At 47.5% G+C, this 25,686-nt stretch overlaps 1 protein-coding gene across 1 annotated transcript; it reads right to left on the minus strand.

Annotated features, from left to right (window-relative positions):
• Positions 1–12,121: 12,121 nt before the first annotated feature.
• Positions 12,122–15,683, minus strand: FAM43B (family with sequence similarity 43 member B). The gene has a single exon (XM_053400507.1). It carries the CDS (start codon positions 14,611–14,613, stop codon positions 13,456–13,458), a length of 1,158 nt encoding a protein of 385 aa, XP_053256482.1. The 5' UTR covers positions 14,614–15,683; the 3' UTR covers positions 12,122–13,455.
• Positions 15,684–25,686: the final 10,003 nt, after the last annotated feature.

Consider the following 25,686-nt stretch of genomic DNA (forward strand, 5'->3'; position numbering starts at 1 on the left):
GTTAAACCACAGAGCCTAGGACTTTCCAATCAGAAGGTCGGCGGTTCGAATCCCCGTGACGTGGTGAGCTCCCGTTGCTCGGTCCCTGCTCCTGCCCACCTAGCAGTTCAAAAGCACGTCAAAGTGCAAGTAGATAAATAGGTACCGCTCCAGTGGGAAGGTAAACGGCGTTTCCGTGCGTTGCTCTCGTTCGCCAGAAGCAGCTTAGTCATGCTGGCCACATGACCCGGAAGCTGTACGCCGGCTCCCTCGGCCAATAAAGCGAGATGAGCGCTGCAACCCCAGAGTCAGCCACGACTGGACCTAATAGTCAGGGGTCCCTTTACCTTTACCTAACATGGAGATTAGCAGCTAATAAAAGTTTGTGGGCTCTTTTGTTTGGGGCTTCCATCTTGTTCCACCTTGTGGCAGGTGGGAGTCCTGTCACGACAGTCTTCAAGCCTACTGGCTGCTGTATTGCTCTGGTATTCCTGGCTGGTGTCCTTGTTTTTTGTCCAAGGGAGCCCTCAGATTTCTCCGTTAACAATGGGGAACCTGCAGGAGTCAAATGCGGCCCTCTAAGGCTCTCTATCTGGACCCCGGGACCCTCCCCAAAATGTCCCCGCTTTGCTTCCCCTCAAGTGTTTTTCTCTGGCTGGAAAGTGTCCTTGAATTCAGATAATGCCATTTGGATGGAGGACGAAGAGCGGGTGAAAAATACTGCACAAAACACACTACACAAAAGTCAACATTCACATTTGTTGCTCTGCTCACTTTTGCCTCAGGCTCCGCCCACCCCCAGCATCCGGCCCCCAGAAAGTTGCTTAGGAGTGGATGTGGCCCTTGGGCTGGAACACGTTTCCCCACCCTCCTCTGTGGCACGTGGGACAGGACCTGTTCAGCTTGACGGCACTAGCAGTCGTGGCAATTTGAGCGCGGAGGGAGCAATAACACAACGGCCTGAAGTCTGAGCTGAACATCTCAGGAGGCCTGGTGGTCTTTTCAGTTCAAGTTCTTATTCTTCAGATTTTCTGTACAGTTTCAGTTTAATGTTGAATCATAGGAACACAAGGTTGCCTTATAGTGAGGAGGATGCTTGGTCAGTCTAGTTCAATACTGCGCACACTGACTGGAAGCAGCTCTTCATGGCTGCAGACGGAGGTCTTTTCCAGCCATACCTGGAGAAGCTGGTGGCCAAAGCAGGGACCCTCTGCAGGGACCCCCATACCTTTGACTCCCACCCAACATAATTCCTGATCCAGCCAGCCAGGTGCAGTCTACTGTTGACTGGCAGATAGATAAGATAGTTTATTACGGCCATAGGCCCATATTCAGTACATCAGACAACAAAACAAGTATAACAAAATAAAATTAATAAATTAAAATACATTTAAATCAAGTACATCTCAAACCGTAAATTTCTAAATTCCATTAAAATAAGAACAATATAGCGCTTAAAATATCAAATTATCAATATATATCAATATTATTTAAACAAAATCAATAATCATAGAGTAATCCATTTTTCCTCTTATAAGCTAATACTGTTATCAGAAATCTGGCAACAGAAAGGGACCTACTCGGATCAGAATCTTGCAATAAATATATTAGCTGTGTTTCCAAGGAGTCACCTGAGATTTCCAATAATAAAGGGGACAAGAATCTGATCCGAGAAACTGAATGTAGTGGACAACAGAATAGTATATGTTGTAAAGATTCTATAGATCTATTATCACATACACACACCGCTTAGATCTGACCATTGGAAAATCTATTATTCAAGACATTGGAAGGAAAGGCGTTAAATCTTGCCTTAATAAAGGCATATCTGTGGGCCGCTACAGACAAAGAAGTCAAATAAGATGGTATCTGCTGTGAGGGGACTATGCCAAGATTTAATGGTGAGCAAGTGCCACTACCCAAAATGGTGTTTTGTTGTAGGTCAATCTCCTCAAGTTTTTGAGTGAGGGTTTTTTTTTGCTGTGGCTAGGTCCAATTCCAATAATTCTGATGGAGACAATCCATAGGTCACTACTTTAGAATGGATCTCTTTTGCCCCTAGGACGGGAAAATTATCTCTCCAGAGGCATTGGATCAAATACAGATTCGGGAGCCTATGCCTTAAGGACAACCAGTAACAAAGGCTACGCCTCCAAAGAGTATTTTCTAAAGATGTAGTTTTTAATTCTAAGCGAATAGCTGCGTTACTAACGCACTGAGGGAGTTTTAGCAGTCGTCTTAGAAATTGATTTTGAATTACCTCCAAGGGCATCAAGTTTACTGCGGTCCCCCATAAAGGAACAGCATATGCCAATGTTGCAATTACTTTAGCTTTGAATACTTTCAAGGCAGATGGAACATGAAGAGCCCCGTCCGAAAAGAAAAAGCACAATAGCGCAAAGGATAGGGCCTTGGCCTTGTTTAAAATATATGCAATATGCGCCTTCCAACCCATATTATATTGGAGAAAAACTCCCAGGTATTGAAATTTATAGACCTGTTCAATAGGTTTTCCATCTAATTGCCACTTATAGGATTTCCGACTTTTTGAGAAAATTAATACTTTTGATTTAGATTGATTTATAGTGAGGGAATTTGTTTTACAATATGAAACAAAGAGTTTTAATGCTCTCCTGAGGCCAATTCTTGAGAAGGATAAAATCACAGCATCATCAGCATAGAGTAATAATGGGCAACAATAGTTTGCGAGACGGGGGGCATGGATGATTTCCTGAGATTCAGCCAATGGTATCCTCATATCACTAATGAATAAATTGAAAAGAAAAGGAGCTAGGATACATCCTTGCCGGACTCCTCTGTTGATGGGCACCGAGTTTGTAAGATCGCCGGCTGGGGTTATTCTCACCCTAGCAGCCGACCCCTCATGCAGCTGGATTATTAACCATAAAAGTCTTCTATCAATTCCCCATCGGGCCAACTTTTCCCAGAGTAACCTTCTGGGGATGCTGTCAAATGCAGCCTTAAGGTCGATAAAAGCCGCACAAAGTTGGCCTCGGTTTGAAGAGGAATATTTCCGGGCTAGATGGTGCAAGACTAAAACATGGTCCGTAGTTGACTGGTTCGGTCTGAATCCTGCTTGCTCAGGACCTATCAGTTTCTTTTCTTCAGCCCATTGGGTAAGTCTATTCAGCAGAAAACGTGCGTATATCTTTCCGACTATTGACAGTAAGCTAATATTCCTATAATTCTCCGGATTGTCTGGGGAGCCTTTTTTATATATTGGAATTATAATAGCGTCCTTCCATATTTTTGGCACCCTTCCAGTTGCATTAATAGCATCAAAAGTAGCAGCCAGGATTTTTGCCCACCAGTCGGAATGTAATTTTATGGCTTCCGCCGGAACCAAATCTGGCCCAGGGGCTTTGCCAATTTTAAGTTTAGAGATTAAATTCAAGATTTCATCGGGGTCAGTAGGAGGCCAGATGGGGAGATGATCAAATACATCATCAAGAGCGTTGGTATTGGAATCTGGTGACGCAAAATATTTCCTTAAAAAGGATTCCCAGACCGGGGCAGGAATTATTGTTAAGGGGTATCTCCTTGATCTTCTATTAACCAATTGCCAAAATTGCCGTGAGTTACATGAACAACGATTTTGTTGCCACTCTTGCTTAGCCATTCTCTGGGCTTGCTTATATGCTATTTTTGCTTGTTGGTAATTCCTAGGTAATACTAAGGCACCAGAAGATTTATATTCATTGTAAATGGCACAGAGATGTCGTCTAGCTTGTTTGCATTTTAAGTTAAACCAAGGGGCACCGGTCTTAAAATGGGCCCAATTTACTTGGATGGCTGGTACTGTAAAAAAGGACATAAGATTTTCTGTAAGCAGAGAGAATGAATTGATAATTTGTTCATGCCCATACAAATCTAAATCTAAAACAACATGAGTTTGAATTATCTCTTGTTGGAAGAATTCCATATATTTTTGGGCTTGAGTTACTGACCATTTTATTCCTCTCACTTGTTCTGCAGTATTTATTCCCATATTATATGGGGTGTCTAGACTTGATAAACTGCCAGTCTAGGGAAAGCTTGGCACTCAAGGGGAGATGGTCGCTCATTTGAACGTTTTCTATTTTAAAATAAGAAAAATTTGGGAATAAATCTCTAGAAACAATAAAATAATCGAGAACACTATTTGTAAGTGTGCTCAAATGAGTAAACTCACCCGGAATATCCGGGGGGACAATTTCCGTTTAAAATTATCAAATTCAAACGTAAAATCAGCTGATAAAGAAGGGTTCCCGCTTCATTAACCCTATTATCTTTCGATTTTCTCTGTATATGGGGGGAGAAATCCAAGTTCTGGTGATCAGGTATGACCCACCATTTGGCCTTGCCTAGCGCTTCCCAGTTTGCAGCTGTACGAGCATTAAAATCACCTCCCATGACTGCTGAGATGTTTGGGAACTTAGTGTAACAGAAAGCTAAGTGTTCTTCAAGTGTTTCCCATTTGGAGTGGAGGTCCACTACCTGCCCCCCAGGGGGGAAATAAACATGTGTTACCAGTAATTCAAATTTCCCTCCTGAAATCAATCCTGTAATCGCATAAGGAGAGGAAGATTTAACAAGTGTAAGTTTTGCTTGCAATTTGAGGGAAATGGCTATTACCAAACCTCCCCTAGGGTGTCCACCTTTAAGAGAGGGGCTAGCTGGAAGCAAAATGGTATCGTATCCATTTATGTCAATCACCTCCTCTTCCCAAGTTTCTTGTAGGAGAATTACTTGGAATAAATTAACAAATTTTAAGAAGTCTGGATCAGATTTCTTCCCCCTCCATCCCGCAATATTCCAGCATAGAAATGACATTGAGGAGTGGCTGGGTTGGTCGTTAGGTAGTCAGATCATGTGGGAATAGGATTCTAAATTTGGGGGAGTTTCAGCTTCAAAAAAATCAGTAATTTTCCTTTGAGAAGGTGGCAATTGTGCTATACATCCCAACTGTTTAGATTTATTGGGGTGGTTTGGCTGTAAAGTCGTGCCACTCGTCTCGCTAAAGGCAGATGTTAGGCCTAAGATAGTCGACTTTTCAGAGCCAGATGGTAGAATTAGGGGGGTATTACTTAGAGAGAGCGAAATTAAGTCAACAGGTATCGTGCCACTAGTTGAGTGATCATTAACTGTTTGGATAGTTTTGTTAATACGACCTGTCGGGTCTTCAACCAGATCACTCTTCGGGGCTAAAAATAAAATAGAGTCGTCTCTCATTTGTTGGTCTGGTTCAGCTGGTTCTGTTACCGGTTCGATGGTATCTATGGATTTATTCAACTTGCACACGTTAGAAGAAAGTGGGTTAATAAAGTTACAAGTAAGTGTACCCATATGGGGCACTTTACATGGAGAGCCTAATTCAGATTCGTTAAGTTCCCTCATTTTGTCCCAGGCAGATGTTGTAGCCATATTTGCCTCAGAGATGGGGTGCATGCTAGATGGGTCTGGTGCTGGGGTTTCCGCCTCCAGAATATGGGAGAGTGGATTCATCTCCGCAATCTGAACCACAGTCTCTATCAATCTATCACAATCTATCTCTATCACAACGGTTGGGAGGAATGTTTTTGCCAAAAATCTCAGAAACCTCATCAGGAGGGCTTTAAACTGACTAATGTGGGGGAGGGAGACAGTGCTCCTGAAGGTAGGAGTCTATCAATTGATGAAGATGATCATCCAAATGTCATAGACCGAATGGAGCAAACAGCACGCAGACCTAGTGGTGAGAGGAAAAAATCCTTAAATAAGAGACACGGGGGAATGATTAATGGACTTCAATGTCTGTACACTAATGCGCAAAGCATGGGAAATAAACAAGATGAGCTTGAGGTCTTGGTACAGCAAACTAAATATGACATAATAGGAATCACTGAAACCTGGTGGGATAAGTCCCACGATTGGAATGTAATAATGGAGGGATACAATCTATTTCGGAGAAACAGACCAGACAAGAAAGGAGGAGGAGTGGCGTTATATGTCAGGGATGTGTATACCTGTGAAGAGATCCAAGATTTAGAACCTCAAAGCCAAAGTGAGAGCATTTGGGTCAAAATTAAGGGAGAGAAGAATAACAGTGACCTCATTGTGGGAGTTTACTATAGATCCCCAAGCCAAACGGAGGACATAGATGATGCCTTCCTGGAACAGATGGCCAAGCATGCAAAAGGAAGGGAGATAGTAGTAATGGGGGACTTCAATTACCCGGATATTTGTTGGATGTCAAACTCAGCCAAGAGCATAAGGTCAAACAGATTCCTCACTGGCCTTACAAACAACTTCATTGTCCAGAAAGTGGGAGAAGCAACAAGAGGAACAGCCGTTTTAGATCTGGTCCTAACCAATGTTGATGACCTGGTTAGTGGGGTAGAAGTGGAAGGATCATTAGGTGCGAGTGATCATGCTCTTCTGAAGTTTACTATACAGCGGAAAGGAGCAGCCAAGCATACTAAGACTCAATTTCTCGACTTTAAGAAAGCCGACTTCATAAAACTTAGGGAAGTGCTGGGTGAGATCCCATGGACAGTAATACTAAAAGGAAAGGGAGTTCATGATGGCTGGGAGTTTGTTAAGAGGGAGATAGTAAAAGCACAACTTCAGGCAATACCATTGAGACGGAAACATGGAAGGTGCCTAAAGAAGCCAGGGTGGCTATCTAAAGAACTTTTAACTGAGTTAAGATTAAAAAAGGATGTGTACAAAAAATGGAAAAGGGGGGGAACCACCAAAGAGGAATTCAAACAAATAGCCAGCACGTGTAGACACAAAGTCAGAAAAGCTAAAGCACAGAATGAACTCAGGCTTGCTAGAGAGGTTAAAAGCAACAAAAAAGGCTTTTATGGGTATGTTCGTAGCAAAAGGAAGAACAAAGAAGCAGTGGGGTCACTCAGAGGAGAAGATGGTGAAATGCAAACAGGGGACACAGAAAGGGCTGAACTCCTCAATGCCTTCTTTGCCTCAGTCTTCTCCGATAAAGAAAACAATGCCCGACCTGAAGAATTTGGAGCAAATGATTCAGCAGAGGAAACACAGCCCAGAATAACTAAGGAGATAGTACAAGAATACTTGGCTAGTCTAGATGTATTCACGTCTCCAGGGCCAGATGAACTGCATCCAAGAGTATTAAAAGAACTGGCAGATGTGATTTCAGAACCACTGGCAGTCATCTTTGAGAATTCCTGGAAAACAGGTGAAGTCCCGGCAGACTGGAGGAGGGCAAATGTTGTCCCTATTTTCAAAAAGGGGAAAAGAGAGGACCCAAATAATTACTGCCCAGTCAGTCTGACATCAATACCAGGGAAGATTCTGGAGCAGATCATTAAGCAAACAGTCTGTGAGCACCTAGAAAGGAATGCTGTGATCACCAATAGTCAGCATGGATTTCTGAAAAATAAGTCATGTCAGACTAACCTGATCTCGTTTTTTGACAGAATTACAAGCCTGGTAGATGAAGGGAATGCAGTGGATGTAGCCTACCTTGATTTCAGCAAGGCATTTGACAAGGTGCTCCATGATATTCTTGTAAAGAAGCTGGTAAAATGCGATCTTGACTATGCTACCACTCAGTGGATTTGTAACTGGCTGACTGACCGAACCCAAAGGGTGCTCATCAATGGTTCCTCTTCATCCTGGAGAAGAGTGACTAGTGGGGTGCCACAGGGTTCTGTCTTGGGCCCGGTCTTATTCAACATCTTTATCAACGACTTGGATGATGGAGTCAAGGGCATCCTGATCAAATTTGCAGATGACACCAAACTGGGAGGGGTGGCTAACACCCCAGAGGACAGGATCACACTTCAAAACGACCTTGACAGATTAGAGAACTGGGCCAAAACAAACAAGATGAATTTTAACAGGGAGAAATGTAAAGTATTGCACTTGGGCAAAAAAAATGAGAGGCACAAATACAAGATGGGTGGCACCTGGCTTGAGAGCACTACATGTGAAAAGGATCTAGGAGTCTTGGTTGACCACAAACTTGACATGAGCCAACAGTGTGATGCAGCAGCTAAAAAAGCCAATGCAATTCTGGGCTGCATCAATAGGAGTATAGCATCTAGATCAAGGGAAGTAATAGTGCCACTGTATTCTGCTCTGGTCAGACCTCACCTGGAGTACTGTGTCCAGTTCTGGGCACCACAGTTCAAGAAGGACACTGACAAACTGGAACGTGTCCAGAGGAGGGCAACCAAAATGGTCAAAGGCCTGGAAACGATGCCTTATGAGGAACGGCTAAGGGAGCTGGGCATGTTTAGCCTGGAGAAGAGGAGGCTAAGGGGTGATATGATACCCATGTTCAAATATATAAAAGGATGTCACATAGAGGAGGGAGAAAGGTTGTTTTCTGCTGCTCCAGAGAAGCGGACACGGAGCAATGGATTCAAACTACAAGAAAGAAGATTCCACCTAAACATTAGGAAGAACTTCCTGACAGTAAGAGCTGTTTGACAGTGGAATTTGCTGCCAAGGAGTGTGGTGGAGTCTCCTTCTTTGGAGGTCTTTAAGCAGAGGCTTGATAACCATATGTCAGGAGTGCTCTGATGGTGTTTCCTGCTTGGCAGGGGGTTGGACTCGATGGCCCTTGTGGTCTCTTCCAACTCTATGATTCTATGATTCTAAGTTTCAGTTTCCTGCTGATTCTCACTCGGCTTGACTTTACCCCTATTCTTAAAGGGCCGAGTGCTTTTTTTGTGTGCTCCCTTTAGGGTAGTTCTTTTAGGAAGGGGTCTTAAATCACTCCGATAAAAGCCTGATGTTCTACAGCCACTCCTGGTCGTCACCATTATTTATCTTGTAAAGGTCAAGTTGGTAAAAATCTCACCTCAGCTCACCAGCTCCGTCGGGGTTGCAGCAGGGCCCTCCGTGGGACCGCTTCCAAGGCAGGCAAGTAATCTTGTTGACTGGCAGCAAGCAGCAGCTCCCCAAGAGGGGGGCCTTTCCAAGCGCAACCTTAACTTGAAGACATTGGAATCCAGAACCTTCTTTGTGCAAAGAAGCACTTGATATACTATTGCCATTCCCAACCCACCCAGCAACTTAGTTCAGAGGTCTTACCCAGGGGTAGGGATATGTCAATTTCATCTCCGTTTCTCACTTTCCCAATATTCACTTCTCCACATTTCCAATCAGCTTGCAAGGAGTGCTCAAGGCGCCTGTGTTTCCTCCACAGAACAACCCTGAGGAAAAATAGAGGAATGGAACTAGGGAGGGTCACTTCAGCCTTACAGTGGTACCTCGGGTTACATACGCTTCAGGTTACATACGCTTCAGGTTACAGACTCCGCTAACCCAGAAATAGTACCTCAGGTTAAGAACTTTGCTTCAGGATGAGAACAGAAATCGCGCGGCAGCAGCAGTGGGAGGCCCCATTAGCTAAAGTGGTACCTCAGGTTAAGAACAGTTTCAGGTTAAGAACGGACCTCCGGAATGAATTAAGTACTTAACCTGAGGTACCACTGTATTTGCAATTGCCGTGAGACATTATCACCAAGAACAGAAATAACATGATTCTTGCTATTTTGGGAGCAAAACTCCAAACATCTACCAAGCTTTGGGCAGGGGAAAAACAAAGCTCAGTGGTTAGAGCACTCTTTTTCCATGCAGAGCACCCCAGGTTCAGTTCCCAGCATCTCCAGGTAAAGGCTTGGAGAGATCCCCACTTGGAACTTGGGAGAGCTGCTGCCAGTCAGTGTAGACAATACTGAATTAGATGGAGCATTGTACCAAACTCAGCAGCTTGGTAGGGAGCTCACATGAGTTGCTTGAGCCAGGAGAGTAAGGAAAAACAGATAAAGAAGTCAAACGTCGCTAGCTGGCCCCATCATCTCCCTGAGATGAGTTGCCTTGCCATGTGGCCCGACTTTAAAAAAAGAAGTCATTTGGCATGACCACTCAAAGTTGATGTTGTACCCCATTTCCACCCCCCTCCCTTCAGTGGATCTTTCTGGAAAAGCAATTGCTACAGGAAGTAGCTAAAAATAGACAGTCGTTTGCCTCTAGGTGTAATATTCCTTTCTGACCTCATCACTTCCCCCTCCCCAGCCGAATACAATGCATATAGAAAAGAGAGCGGGGGAAACATACTTTTCTGCGCGCAAAGATTGCAAAGCAGTTATTATCATGCTTTGCCTCCGTCACAGACCTATGCCTACACACACACACAGATTCTCCTGCACTTCCAGTTTCTTCAATAATGACTCGCTAAGGTTCTCTCCTCTCCAGAGATCTCGCCACATAAAAAATGGAAGATGTCACCCCCAGGTTCTGCATTCCGCCCCCACACAAAGAAGACGCACAATCCCATCCCAGGCAAACATGTCTTGAGAGAGAGCCGAAAGGGAGAAGGAGTTTTTATTTATTTTTTAAAAAGGCAGTCCAAATTCACCAGTAAAATATAAGTCTTAAGCAGCTGCTGTACCAGAATATTCCCTCAACCCATTAAGCTCGATATTGGCCACATAAGGGCTGAGGACCCTTGTACACTCCAGATGTTGTTGAACTTCACCTTCCATCAGCTGATGGAGTTGGGGTTCAGCAACATCTGGAAGGTGCCAGATTGGGTGCCAGTCGCCTGACTCTACAGGGTGTCAAGCAGGAATCTTCCCTAGATATAACCTGATATTTATGCTGAGAACTGAAGTGGGGTCTTTGTGGACGCAAGGGAACATCCCAAGCAGTGCATTAGCCCTGTAGAGCTCAGTGTGGCCCTACACCGATTGGGTGATTTAGCCTGATTCAGCTAGAAGGCCTATCTAGTTCAGCATTCTCTTCTCACAGTGATCAGGCCTATGAGCAGAACGTAAGAAGAGGCTGCTGGATCAGGCCAGTGGTCCATCTAGTCCAGCCTCCTGTCCTTGCAGAGACCAACCCGATGCCTGTGGGATACCTGCAAACAGGACCTGAGCCCTCTGTGGCTTCTAGCGCCTGGTAATTCAAAAGCATTATTGCCTCCAACCATAGGCAGAGAGCATTGTCATCAGGGCTAGTAGCTTTATCTTCCAAAAATTTGTCCAATCCTCTTTGAAAGCCATCCAAACTGGCCACCATCCCTCCCTCCTGTGGCAGTGAGTTCCATAGTTTAACCACTTGCTGCATAAAGAAGTACTTTTGTCTCTCCCGAATCCTTCTGCCTCATTGGATGGCCACCCGTTCTGGTGTGATTGAGAAAGGGAGGGAACCTTTTCCCTGTCCGCGTTCTCTATAACATGCATAACTTTACACACGTCTATCATAGAATTGTAGAGTTGGAAAGGGACCCTGAGGATCATCTAGTCCAACCCTCTGCAATGCAGCTGTCCCATACAGGGATCGAACCTGCAACCTTGGCAATATCCGAGACCTTCCATGTGCAGAGCTTGCCCTCTGCAACTGAGCACTGAGCCCTCCCCAGCAGCAAAATGTGGGCAGAAATCATATATTCCATTTCCGAGTCTCAAAGGCAGATTTCTCCCCAGAACAGAACCAAACCTTTGCTGATTTTTAAACTCTCAGTTTGAAAATCCGACCAAGTCATGCTCATAGCAGATCCACTGAAACTAATAGTCTTTACTAGGGCTTCATCTGCATATACATTTAGAGCATCATGCCACTTTAAGGCTTGCCCCCAAAGAATCCTGGGAACTGTAGTTTAAGGGTGCTGAGTGTTGTTAGGAGATCCCATTCTCCTCCACAGAGCTACTATTTCAGAGTGGTTTAACAATTTTCAGGGAATTATGGGAATTATAGCTCTGGGAAGGGAATAGGGGTCTCCTAAATACTCTCGGCACCCTTAGCAAACTACAGTTCCCAGAACTATTTGGCGGAAGCCATAGCAGTTTAAAGTGGTATCATAGTGCTTCAATGCATGGTGTGAAGCCTACCAGTTTCAATGGGTTGTAGCCAATGGCAGTCCTACTCAGAGTAGCCCCATTGATCTGGATGGACATGACTAACGTAGGTTGGTTAATTTCAGTGTGTTTCCTCTGAGTAAGGCTTAGTTGGCTTACAACCCCCGACAACTCACTTCCAGAGGCCTTCCCAGTTTTTCCTCTTCCACATTTCAGCTTTCCAAATCGACTGAAATGTGAGCAAGTCCCAATCAATGTATTAGGAATCGCCTGGTTCTCTTGTGCTTTTATTGTTGCTACGGAGTGTTTTCAGTTCCTTCATGTCTTTCCTCCCTCCTTTGTATCACTGACAGACATGTGCACACGTCGATAAAAACCTGTGGAATCCAGATTCTTCTTTTTCTGGGTAGTCTCTGACATGCAGCAAACTAAAGAATCAACATATGCAGCAAAGAGGATCATTGGGACCAGGTGAGAAGCTGCTGCAAGGGAGGCAGCAAGTGCTGAATTTAGCCCATGATAGGTCATCAGTTGCCTATGTTTATCTTTCCACTGTGTGAATTCAAAACAATGGGGACTAGAAACCCAGTTTGTTTTTTAAAGAGGGTTTCAGGAATTCAGCAGATTCTCTGCTTTGAGTAAAGGCTAGCCAGATATTCTCTCTCTCTCTCTCTCTCTCTCTCTCTCTCTCTCTCTCTCTCACACACACACACACACACACACACACACACACACTACTTAATTTACCTCTTCAAAAATGTGGGGAACCTAATTGGGTTAGGCCCTTACTCAAAGGAGAGAAGCTGCATTTTCTGGACACACAAAATTGGATGTTTTGGCAGTAGAGTACCTTGGCCCCAGAAGGCTAGTGAAAAAGAAATGCAATGGAATTGGAAACCCAAGTTTAATCCTCACTTCCACTCCTACAGCTCCAATATTAGTTGGTTGGAGGGGAAATGATTGCTTCCAAGAGTGTTCCTCATTTGGCCTCCTAACCCAATACAGGTTCCCAAAATCAGATGCCCAGTATGATGTCACACAAACCCCTCACCAGGGGTGGGGAGGAAGGAAGCATGCAAAAACATGTACAAATCCAAAGGGTGAGCACTCTTTACATATAAATAAATATCTATGCTGAGGCGTACATACACAGAGAGATTTTGCTCCCCCTGCCCGGCTTGAGACATTTTCCCCCTTTGCCACTTCGAACAAATATTAAAAGCCACTGTAGCCTGCACAACCTCACTTCTACGCATAAGAACCATTAAGCCACCCTGATCCCAGAGGTGGGGTGCTGGGTGTCCGGCGGTTGTTCAACAGGTTGGCACAGGTTGATCAGGGAGCGAGAAGCCTCAGAGGGTCCGTAGAAGAATAAAAATGGCTGGAACAGATAGGTCAGTTTGGTCAAAATGAAAACTGGCCCATAAGACATCAGTTAGGTAGAATCGGCACGTCAACAATGTTCATCCCCTGGCAAGGACTAACCATTCTGCCATGTGCCGTCTATCAACCTTGAATGTACCGAGTGCAGCCCGACAAGGGAACAAAGCAGCAGAGGAAGCAACATGTTCCCGACGCCCACTCCCTCAAATCCATCACCGGGGAGGAGAGTCTGCAAAATAAGCCCATGCCCGCAGGATCCTTAACAAGGCAGGCAAGACGACTCTTTGGGGGGCTCCCAGGACGGCAAGTCCTCCCGGTGGAGGGGCCCCCTCAAAGTGCAGACCCTCAGCTCGCGGGCTAAAGTCAGCACCTCGGGCCTCTCCCTGCTTTTGACCGTCTTGCGGCCCCGAGTGGTGTCAGCGTTGTGGCAGAGGGATGTGCCGTCAGTCGTACCAACGGCCAAGGTGGTGCAAATGGACAGTCGGGCGCCTATAGCGCCGGTGGCAGCCCCAGCGGCAGCGCTGGCGCAGCTGCTCAGGTTGGCGCTGGTCCTGCCGTTTGCAGAGCTGGCTGCGCAGCCGCAAGGGGCGCCCGAGGCCCCTTCCTCCCTGTCCGCTTTCTCCTCTTCCTCCTCCTCCTCCTCCTGGATGGCGCTCAGCCTAGGGGCGCTGCGTCCTCTGTCCGCCGGAGGCCTGTAGGGGCACTTGCAGTTGAGGAGTTTGCGTAGGGGCACCAGGGGGATGATGGCTTCTCCCAGGAGTTGCTGCTGGATGTGGCGCGAGTCGTTTTGCCTCTTGAGCCGCTTGAACTCGTTGAAGGCTGAGTGGGACGTCTGGTAAAGCAAAAGCGCCATGGCGTGGGCCTTCTCCGCCTTGGAGAGCAGGACAGCGTGGCACCGCAAAACCACTGCTTTGTTCTTGACCTGGTGCCGGTAGACCCAGGCGAAGACCTTGGGGTGCCGCCCGTCGGCCACGCAGTAGGTGATGCGGTGCAGCAGGTAGGCATGGCTGGGCCGGCGGAGACCTTTCTCGCAGGGGCTCATGCGGATGCCATGGGGGCCAAGGGTCAACTTCATCTTGGTGCTGCGGCTCCCGAACTCGCTCTTGGCCCAGATCTTCTCCACCGCCTCTTCGGTGCAGCCCTCGCCTTTCGCCTGCAGGGTGACGGCGTTGCCCAGGTACCAGGCGGTGTAGGTGGGGTCTTCCTTGTTCAGCTCCACTTTCTGGCGCTTGCTGCGGAAGACGCTGCCCAGCCGCTCCAGGGGGCACTCGGGCCACAGGTCCGGGCAGGAGCGAACAAAGTTGGACAGCAAAGAGGCGTAGCTCAAGCCGGGACCCAAACTCTTGCTCTTGCCTTTGCCCTCATTCTCCTCTACCAGGACAAACTTGCTCCGGCGCCAGGGCAGCATGGCAGCCATGGTGGGCAGCGGAGAGGTCCCAACCCAGGCACGCAACCCCTTTCCTAGGGGCAAGGCTTCTCTGGCAGCTGCGGGGCAGGGCAAGTACACATCCCAGGAAGAAGCAGTCTAAGCGGATGTTGGCTAATGCAAGAACCAGTGTGGCACAGTGGTTGGGACGTTGGGCTAGAACCCGCGAGACCAGGGTTCAAGTCCCTGCACAGCCATGGAGCTCACTGGGTGACCTTGGGAGCCAAGCCTAACCTACCTGACAGGGTTGTTGTGGGGATTTACTGAGGAGAAAGGAGAGCCATATAAGTGATGCCGTGAACTCCTTGGAGGGTATGGTGGGGTGTAAATGCCATATATCAGTATAGCAATACTATGCCTGATCTCGGCCAGCCTCCCTGGTGCCCTGCTCCTAGCTAGAAAGGGGGCACCTTGTTTTCATCCTTGGGGGCTAGAGTTCAATTCTCCCCTCTTAGGAGTAAAACCCTTGCCGGATCCTATCCTCCCGGTGCTCCTCGGCATGTGTGAATGCCAAAGACGTGTCCACCCCCACTCCGTCTTGACCTACTCCTCCTACCCACTGTAGGGGGGCGGGGGCAGTTCTCTATGTTCGGGAGCCCCGATTTCTGCACTATTTAAAGAGGCAGCTGGTGTGTGTTATTGAAGCGGGGAGGGGGGGCGCGCGGAGATGAAATACTCCTTTTCTGTCTCCCTGCCTGCCGGTCTCCCTTTCCCAGCCCGGAGATCCCTCCAGGACTCACCCACCGGGCGCCGGACTGGGGTTCCCCCACCCCGCGAAGAGAGCCCTGGCCCCAATTCCCCGTCCCCGTCTTGCCTCGGAGCCAGCTCCCGATTCGGATCAGCCTTTCTGCTTGCGAGAAGCCGCGATCGAAGGAGGGGAAGCAGAGGCGGCGGCGGCGGAGTCCCTGCGCGCTGCTCCGCCTCCCTCTCCGGTCGCGCGCAAAGCGCTGCGTGCGCGATCCGAGCGCTCTCCCGGGCCGCCCGCCTTCCCGTCTCCCAACACGTGTAGGCGCGCGCACGTGTGAACGGAGTGCGTCTCAGAATAGATGCGCGTGGCGTCGGTCCTCCTCCGGGGGCGGGTAGAGGAAGGTAAAACATCTACTCACCACCCGGCCTATCAAATTCACACTCAGGGGCTGTTGGCCTCAATAGCTCCGCGCCTCCGCCCCTTCCCTTACGCCACGCCCACCCGTGGGCGCGCGGCTCGGGTCTCTCAGAATTGTAGGGGGCCAAAAGGGGTCATCTAGTCCAACCCCCTGCATGGCAGTATCTGAAGGAAAAAGTAAAAGTCAAAACGCGCTGGGGACCCAAGGATGCTTTGTGTTGTACGGGGAATGGTCCATCGCTCCCATCTTCTGCCTTGGTATGGCATCCACGCCACGAGTGTCAGGCCTGTTGCCCTCCGATGTGGTTGCACTTTCAGTTCTCATTAGCCCCAGCAGCCAGCACGCCCAGTGGTCAGGGATGATGGGAGAGGATGTTGCTGAGCTCCAGTCCCACTACATCTGGAAGGCACCAGAGGCGGGGAATATCTCTGGGTCTCCAGGTGTTGCTGAATTCCAGCTCCCATCATCCTTCAGGACCTGCTCCCTTGGTTCCTCATTCCCTCCCCCGCCCAGTTGACTCTGGTCTTGGGGGGGCGTGTCTAGGTCTTTTTTGTTTCACCACACCCCCTTGCCGATTTGAGCAGATTTGGAAAGGCATAGGTGGCCCGCAGTAGCCCTCACCAAGACCTGGCACAGCCTCAAAGGGGTTCACCATTGTTTCTGGGAGCCACTGTTCTGGTAATAACTGGAAGGAGTCAAATCCTGAGCTTTGACTCATTTAGGGATGCAACGGACAGCCTCCCGTCCCTGCAGAGGCTGATTCAAAGGATGCTGAGATTGGAACACTGACTCCTACAGAGACCACCAGAGATTCTGCACCTCCACTTCAAGAAGTCAGACTCACAGTACTTCTGACAACCTAGGCTGCTGCTGTGTACAGGGATTCCCATTGTACTCAACAGACCTTGCTTCTGAGTAGGCATGCATAAACTGGTGCAGCAAATGAATTTGCTTTTCACACCATGCTGACAATCATACAGATGAGTGGGGGGAGGGAAAGACTCAACAGTGGGGACCTGTTGGACTTCTGCCTGCCTATTATCCCAAACTGCCCAGGATCTATGGAGAATAGGGCTCTGGGGGAAGCAATCACTGCATACATTAAAATAATAATGGATTCATCCATTGGATGTGCTGTTTCAAAGCAATTATGTCAAAATTTGCATTGCTATTAATAAGATGCAAAGCTCTTCACTCATCCAGGACTAAATTAGCTTGTTCTGAGCTGATGTATTTTCACCATGCGTCATGCTATTTTAAATCATGTTCAGGTTTGTAGCTATCTAACTACAAAGGGGGCGGCTATCTTGATTCCATCTTTTGAACACTAGGTTCCTGGTTCTCACAGGTGCTGAAATGTTATTCCTCTGAACTACTAGGCTGGTGTTCTTAAAAACAACAACACAAAACTCCGCCATTTGGCAATAAGCACATATTTCTCTCCCCTCCTCCTCTTTCAGATATCATATGTGCAGGCAGTGATCTGGACAAATAATGGACTTGATATAAGACAGATTCCTGGGTCCCTGTATTAGGAAAATCTGCTTGCCCTTCTGCAAGAGAGGTTCAGTGATGGAGCCCTGACTTTCCATGAAGACACCTCGCTTGACAGCAGTACATTTGAAACGAATCTAGAGGTCTTAGCAGCCCACAAGCTGAACATGAGCCACCAGTGTGATGCAGCAGCAAAGGAAACTAGTGCAATTCTAGGCTGCATCAACAGGTCTAAAGTCCAGATCAAGGGAAGTCATGATTCTGCTCTATGTTGCCTTAGTCAGATGCCACCAGGAATAATTTCTGGTTCTGGACACTACAGTTGAAGAAGGATACTGACAAGCTGGAACATGTACAGAGGAGCTTTATGTGGAATGGTTGAGAGAGTTGGGCATGTTTAGCCTAGAGAAGAGGAGACCGAGAGATGATAAGATAGTAAAGGTAAAGGGACACCCGACCATTAGGTCCAGTCGTGGCTGACTCTGGGGTTGCAGCGCTCATCTCGCTTTATTGGCCGAGGGAGCCGGCATACAGCTTCCGGGTCATGTGGCCAGCATGACTAAGCCTCTTCTGGCGAACCAGAGCAGCGCACGGAAATGCCGTTTACCTTCCCGCCGGAGTGGTACCTATTTATCTACTTGCACTTTGATGTGCTTTCGAACTGCTAGGTTGGCAGGAGCAGGGACTGAGCAACGGGAGCTCACCCTGTCACGGGGATTCGAACTGCCAACCTTCTGATGGGCAAGTCCCAGGCTCTGTGGTTTAACCCACAGTGCCACCCGCGTCCTTTAAGATAGTAAGGGTAAAGGGACCCCTGACCATTAGGTCCAGTGGTGACTGACTCTGGGGTTGCGGCACTCATCTCACTTTATTGGCCGAGGGAGCCGGCGTACAGCTTCCGGGTCATGTGGCCAGCATGGCTAAGCCATTTCTTCAAATATCTGAAGGCCTGCCACGTGGAAGATGGAGCAAACTTGTTTTATGCTGCTGCTCCAGAGGGTGGGACCTGATCTAATGGATTCACATGCCGAGAAAGGAGATTCCGACTATCAGAAGAACTTCCAGCAGTAAGAGCTGTTCAACAGTGGAAGAACAGACTACCTTGCAAGGTGGTGGACTCTCCTTCATTGGAGGTTTTTGAACAGAGCTTGGGTGGCCATCTGTCATGGATTCTTTAGTTTAGATTCCTGCATTGCAGGGGGTTGGACTAGATGACCCTTTGGGGTCCCTTCCAACTCTACAATTCTAAGATCCTATTATGAACTCCAAGTTGGGCTGGGAACATCCCCCTAGAGAGCCACAGCCAGTCATTCTGACCTAGATGGATCAATGCTTTTGACAACCTGCTGGAATACATTCTGGAAAGCCACTGAAGATTGTGAAACACGGAAAGACAGGAGGGTCACCCTCAGAGCTGTGTGCAAATCACCTCGCCCTATTTGTTGGCTAAGAGCCAGCTGGGATTTGTCCAGGGAGAGGAGAAATTCTTTAGCACTTTCTCATGAGTGGGACTCACCTTCTTCCTTCCACCCCTACCATGGAGTGCCAATTTAGGTTGGGGTGTTTTCTGCGGTCCCTGAGAAGTCGCAACAATGCTGCAGCACGGTGTTTGACAGCACAAGCCCCCATTTGGCATCCTCCACAAAGCTCCAGGCCAGAGATGGGGAGATTTCTTTGCCTGAGGGCCATAACCCCGTCTTCCAGGGGCCACAAGCCAGTGGTGGGCAAGGGGAGAAGCAAAAGTGGACAGAAAAGCTGGTGCTTAGCTTTTGCACAGCAGGCTAAGTTTTTGTGGATGCCTCTCTCCATCTTCTTTCCAGGCAAGCAAGAGTCTTCCATAATCTGGGCTCAAGGGACCATCCCAGCTAGGCAAAAGCACCCAAGGAGGAGGCAGCGCAGGTGTGATGTACAGTTCTCGGGCATCATTCAGGGGTGGGTGGGAAACCATGGATGCAACAGCAACAAAGGTGATGGAGGCTATCTGGAGGGGATTCTGCAAAATTGCCCTTTTTTTCCTAGAGGAAGGACTAGGAAATATAAAATCTCCATTTCTTTAAACATAAGTTTCCTGGGGGATTTTGGCTCAGCTCTCACCAAAATAACTTTTTTTTTCTGCAGTGAGAGCAACATAGGAACACGGGAAGCTGCCTTATCCTAAGCCAGGTTCTTGGTCCATCTAGTACTGGCTCCACGGACCGGCAGGGGCTCTCTGGGGTATCAGGCAGGGGTCTCATCCAGATGCCTGGGATTAAATCTGGGACCTTTTGCATGTGCTCTAGCACCGAGCGATGGTCGTTCCTGCAGAAACCAGTGATCAGAGAACAGTTTCCCCATCTCTTTAAATAGGGCTAAGTAACAAATCAAATCATGCCATTTCCCTTGCTATAAAAAGGGTGATAAAGCATCTTTCTTCTCAGGGATGCTGTGAAAATGAATTAATGAACATTTCCAAAGAGCTTTAGAAGAGACAGAGGCAGAAACTAAAAGAGGCTCCCCCTCCCTTTTTTCCCTTTTTTCTTTTGTCTCCCCCAAGAGATGCTGATAATCTGAGCTGAATTTCCTCCAGGCCCAGGAAGGAGTGTTAATGTAGCGAGTGATGGACATAAAATGTAACCTGGCTAAGCATCGGGAGGTTGCATTTGAAGTCCTCGTTGTTGTTCTGAATGTCAAAAGAAGTTGAGGTCACCCCTCAGAATGAGGAACATGGGATTCTGGGCTGCAGAGGCAGCGTGGAAACGCATTAGAAGCCTTTGCAAAGATTCCAGAAAGCAGGAATTCTCTGACAGTGCCTGTGAATTTAAGGCTCACCAAAGGACGAACAGCACAAGCTTGAGAGTTCCACAGAACTCTTCCTCAGTATATAAAAAAGGAATTGTTCTGTGTGGACTTGGCTTGGTACCAGTGATGGTATTCTTTTATGTAAATGAGTCAATAGGGCTGTCTGGTTTGGTAAATTTAAAAAACCAGATAAATAAAACATGTTTGGTTTGGTTTTTTAAAATAGTATTCTTACCCAATCTTCACAGCCCTAAAGACTCTTGCACCCAGTTCAGACTCAGTCCTGCTTGTATCCCTGTTTCTATGGCTAGACATTTTCCTGGGGAGTAGAGGTAGCATAGAACACATAATAGAATATGTGTGTTGGACTAACAGTCAGCTTGGAGGGTGAGTGGAGTACTGAATCTCTGCTGGAGGAGCCCGCTCTACCCTTGTTTCACCCTGAGACGCTGAGTTTAGGAAAAATAAGAAAGTTAAATTTATTAAAGTAAATTTATGCTTGATAGGAAAAATCCTAGTTCTATCTAACAAAGAGCTCTTTGTTCTCAGCATACAAAGATATCTCCTCTCCAAAGGAGAGGAGGAAGAAGGGAATGAGGAAAGCTGCCCTGACAGCATCAGTCCAGCATCTGAGAAAAGATCTGCACAGGTTAAAGATGTCTCTGTGGTGCAGAGGTTAGAGTGTCAGACTAGGACCTGGAAGGCCCAGGTTCAAATCGCCACTTAGCCATAACAGCTCACTTGGTGACCTTGGGCCTCTTAGCCTGACCTCCCTCACAGGGCTGTTGTGAGGATAAAATGGGGGTGGCCAAAGTACTCTGTATGCCACCTCAAGCTCCTTAGAGGATAAAAAGGTAAAGGGACCCCTGACCATCAGATCCAGTTGTGGCCGACTCTGGGGTTGCGGCGCTCATCTCACTTTATTGGCCGAGGGAGCCGGTGTACAGCTTCCAGGTCATGTGGCCAGCATGACTAAGCCGCTTCTGGCGAACCAGAGCAGTGCACGGAAACGCCATTTACCTTCCCGCCAGAGCGGTACCTATTTATCTACTTGCACTTTGACGTGCTTTCAAAGTGCTAGGTTGGCAGGAGCAGGGACCGAGCAACAGGAGCTCACCCTGTTGCAGGGATTTGAACCGCCGACCTTCTGGTGGGCAAGTCCCAGGCTCTGTGGTTTAACCCACAGCGCCATCCGCCTCCCTTAGAGGATAGGTGTCATATAAATGTAATAAGTAATAAAGGACAGGTGAGGAAGTTTGGAGGTTCTTCTCTCTATCTCCTTTCTCCCCTGGCAGACTTGTCAGTCTTCAGTGTAAGCTGAGCTGAATTCCAATACTTCCAATATACATAGCTGTCAACGTTTCCCTCTTTTTAAGGGAAATTCCCTTATTCCGAATAGGATTCCTTGCAAGAAAAGGGAAAAGTTGACAGCTATGCCAATACAGTCATACCTCGGGTTGAATGTGCTTCAGGTTGAGCGCTTTTGGATTGCGTTCCATTCAGGATGAGAATGGGGCTCTGGAACGGATCCCGTTCGCGTCCCAAGGTACCACTGTATAGCACATGTGAAAGGTCACAGCTTCAGAATCCTGCACTTAATCCTGGATAGCTCAGCTGGTTAGAGCATGCTGCTGATAACACCAAGGTTGCAGGTTCAATCCCTGTATGGGACAGCTGCATATTCCTGCATTGCAGGGGGTTGGACTGGATGATCTTTGGGGTCTTTTCCAGCTCTAAAATTCTGTGATTCTATGATCTCTGATGGTATATTTTTGGGGAGGCAAGATGGAAGAGAGGCCTCACTAGTCAACATAGGCTAGTGGCCCTCCCAGAGTTGTTGGGCTGCCTCTTCCATCCTACCTTGTCACTGGTTGAGCTGGGCAAGGGATGTGATGAGCCTAGCCACAGGATGCCAGTAAGTCAGATGCCCCAGCCTCTATAATGTCCCTACCACCATCACTCCCTTGCCTTTAGAAAGACAAACCCAAAAAGCTTTCTATCACAAAGAAAAGCTGGCCCCTCACCCAGGACCCCTCCAGCCAGTTCCATCTGAAACACACCACATTTATTTCTTTAAAAGACGCCAAAGAATTTATTTGGCCAATTCCCTGCATTGTTCGTGTGAGAGAACAGATAAAAACCTCATGGCAAAATGTGGAACGCAAAGACTCTGAGAAGGCACACACTATAAATAAGTCAATTTGCAAATACCAGTTTTTAGAGAAATTATAAGCTCCTCTAGAAGACACTCTGTCAGTCTTTGTCACTGAGTGTTAAAGAAAACCTCTGGATTTCTGTGTCTCCAATGATGACACAATGAATTATGTTGCGTGCATGTGTGGTGTTTTATTTTTGTCAAGCGCACTCTGCCTTCTGAGCTGCGATACATAATGTGCCAAAAATAAGGATTGTTTGTTCCATGCTATTTGATACTGGGTCATGGCTGTACCCTCCTTTTCAGGGATGAAATTTAAAAGACAATAACAAGGAATTTCGCAGCAATTCTATCTGTGGAATGTGAAAACATAAATTCTGGGTGTGAGGTCAGAATTCAGGAATCAAGTGCTCAGCATCTCCTGATTGTTTTTGCTTTAGGCGAGAATTAAATACAACATCTTTTAAAAGGCATTGACTATCAATTGTACTGGTTGCCAGTGACAATGAGTCCCATAGGTTATTTGCTCTTTGTGAAGAGCCGTACTCCCCAGAGGCTGGTCCATTAGGACAAATCCTTTTGTCTGGATTTTCCCAAGTCTACCTACTTACAACCAGTTCAGAGGGCAGTCCTGGCTGTCAGCTTCTTCTTCCTCCTTAGTCTCAGTGTAGCCCTTGCAGAAATCAGCAGGGAGGAGGAGAATGGGGGCAAAACAAGAATTCCATTGGCTCCACCTGTCACTGGCTCTGGCGCCACCTACTGTTCGTCTCCCTGCCTTCCACCCTACCATTCTCGAAACTGATGGAACCACTTGCTCCTATTTGCCACGGACTTCTTCCCATTCATTTCAAGGACTGGCACGGCATTCCCCCAGACATGCATTCTGGAAATGCAGAAATGCAATTTTGCAGAAATGACCAGGAAAATAAAGGCACGCATCTATTGTAACACTCCAATTTTCCTAAAGAGGTTGATGATATGGGTACCTAGGAACTTGCCTTGTACCACGTCAGACCATCTAATTCTAATTTCTTCTCTGAAAGGAAAAGTGACTCTTCCTAACTTAGAATCTGCCTTATGGCAAGTCAAGTGACGCCCCCAGAAAGCTCTTCCTAATGCTTAGTCAGAATCCCATTGCTTGGCATTTGAAACTGTCCATTTGGGACCTGCTTTCCAGAGCCAACAGAATGCCAAGCTGCTCCTTTGTCTATGTGGCAGTCCCCTAAATATTCAAAGACGGGCATCCTACCTGTCTTAATCTCTTCTCCAGGCTAAACATAAAGTTGGAGCAAATGAAATGGTGACTGATTTCTCCCTCTGTGCAGACTGACCCACACACTCACATAGCGCATCTCCTTTCCAATGCAAAACACTTGAGCTAGACCCTCAGTTGGCTGCCTCTAGTCCTCTCCCCACACTTCAACAGTTGCATAAATGGAAGCGATCATTGTCTTCAGATCTTTTGTCATGCAAAACCAAACAAACTGAAAACTGTTACCAAACTGAGATGATTTCCTGTGCTGTTCTGCCTGGCTCAGTCAAAGATGTTTTCCCCACCACTACCTCTCCCCTGGGGGCCGTACTAAGGGTGGACCTGTGGGGTACAGACTCCCAGGCTTTATTGAAGGTTTGTGGGTGGGTACTGAACTCAGAAAGGGGACGCGGGTGGTGCTGTGGGTTAAACCACAGGGCCTAGGACTTGCTGATCAGAAGGTCTGCGGTTCAAATCCCCGCGACAGGGTGAGCTCCCATTGCTCGGTCCCAGCTCCTGCCAACCTAGCAGTTCAAAAGCACGTCAAAGTGCAAGTAGATAAATAGGTACCGCTCTGGCGGGAAGGTAAACGGCATTTCCGTACACTGCTCTGGTTCGCCAGAAGCGGCTTAGTCATGCTTGCCACACGACCCAGAAGCTGTACGCCGGCTCCCTTGGCCAATAAAGCGAGATGAGTGCCGCAACCCCAGAGTCGGCCACAACTGGACCTAATGGTCAGGGGTCCCTTTACCTTTTACTGAACTCAGATCAGATGGAATTGAACAGTGATCTACATTACTAGGTAGCATGTAAATCTGAGACAGGGCTGATCCTTCCATCAGGCAGCTGCCTCAGGCAGCAAATTCTGAGGGGCAGAAATTGGCTAGAAATGTGTGCCATGCGGTCTGCTGACTGGCTGCCTTAGGATGTGGTAGAGGACTCTGTTCACCAGCACTGAAGTAAGACTCAACTACCAGTCTACTGCATCAGATTTTGTGCACAGAATGGGGAATGCCCTTGTCCTTCGCCTCAGGCAGCAAAATGGCTTGGGCAGCTCCTGAGCTGAAGAAGTAAATAAATTCAAATTACTTTATCTAGAGATAATTTGAGTTGTGTGTGGGGGGGTAATGGATGGGGTTAATTGAATGGGAATTAAATTGATCTGGAGCAAGATCTGTTGGGGGAATTAATTTAGGGTAAATGAACTGATGAGAGCCTGATTTGGGATGGGATACAAATGAAGTATTTATCTGAGGTTATTTATCTTAGGAAAATGGAGTGGCCAGCCCTCTGTGACATTTAAATCCTAAACTTGCCTCTATGCATATATTTTAGCATATGCAGATCTGTGATTCTGGGCCTATATGCCGAATCTATGTGCCTTTAGCAATCCCCACGTCCACATCTATCTCATGGTTTGACTAATTAAGAACAGAATAAATTGCCTTGGCCAGACAATTTAGTCCATCTACCTCAGTATTAGGGACACGGGTGGCGCAGTGGGTTAAACCACAGAGCCTAGGGCTTGCTGATCAGAAGGTTGGCGGTTCGAATCCCCACGACAGGGTGAGCTCTCGTTGCTCGGTCCCTGCTCCTACCAACCTAGCAGTTCGAAAGCACAAAGTGCAAGTAGATAAATAGGTACCGCTCCGACGGGAAGGTACCGTATTTTTCGCTCTATAACACGCACCCGACCATAACACGCACGTAGTTTTTAGAGGAGGAAAACAAAACAAAAAATATTCTAAATGAAACAGATGTATGATTTTTGTGGTTCATGCTGTGGCCACAGACATGTGATCTGACAGTGAGTTTGGAGCAGCCCAATGCAAAAATCCTGAGGATCCTTTGTAACCACGTTTTAAGTGGGGAGGGAAGGAAAAGCACTCAAGGGACAAGGAGCATGCGTGGGGTGGGTGGAGAAGGATGCTGCTAATAATGAAGAAGAGGGGTATAAGGGGAGAAGGCTCCTCTCCTCTCCTGCTTTGCTCCTTTAAAGCAAGCAGGCTCTGCTTTTCTCCCTCCTCCCTGCTCATCCCTGGCTTAGCGAGCTGAAAAACTTTGCTGCTGTGTAGCGAGCTGAGTGGGGAGGAGAGAGGGACAGAGAGGCTGCTTGCTTTAAAGGAACCAACCGGACAGGACAGGAGCCGCTTACACTTGTGTAAGCGGCTCCTCTCCTCTTCCGCTTTGCTCCTTTAAAGAAGCAGGCTCTCTGTCCCTCTCTCCTCCCCACTCAGCGGCTCTTCTCCCGCTTTGCTGTTTCAAAGCGAGCCACGGAG

Source organism: Podarcis raffonei, chromosome 8 (assembly GCF_027172205.1).
Source record: "Podarcis raffonei isolate rPodRaf1 chromosome 8, rPodRaf1.pri, whole genome shotgun sequence".
NCBI classification, from domain to species: Eukaryota; Metazoa; Chordata; class Lepidosauria; order Squamata; family Lacertidae; genus Podarcis; species Podarcis raffonei.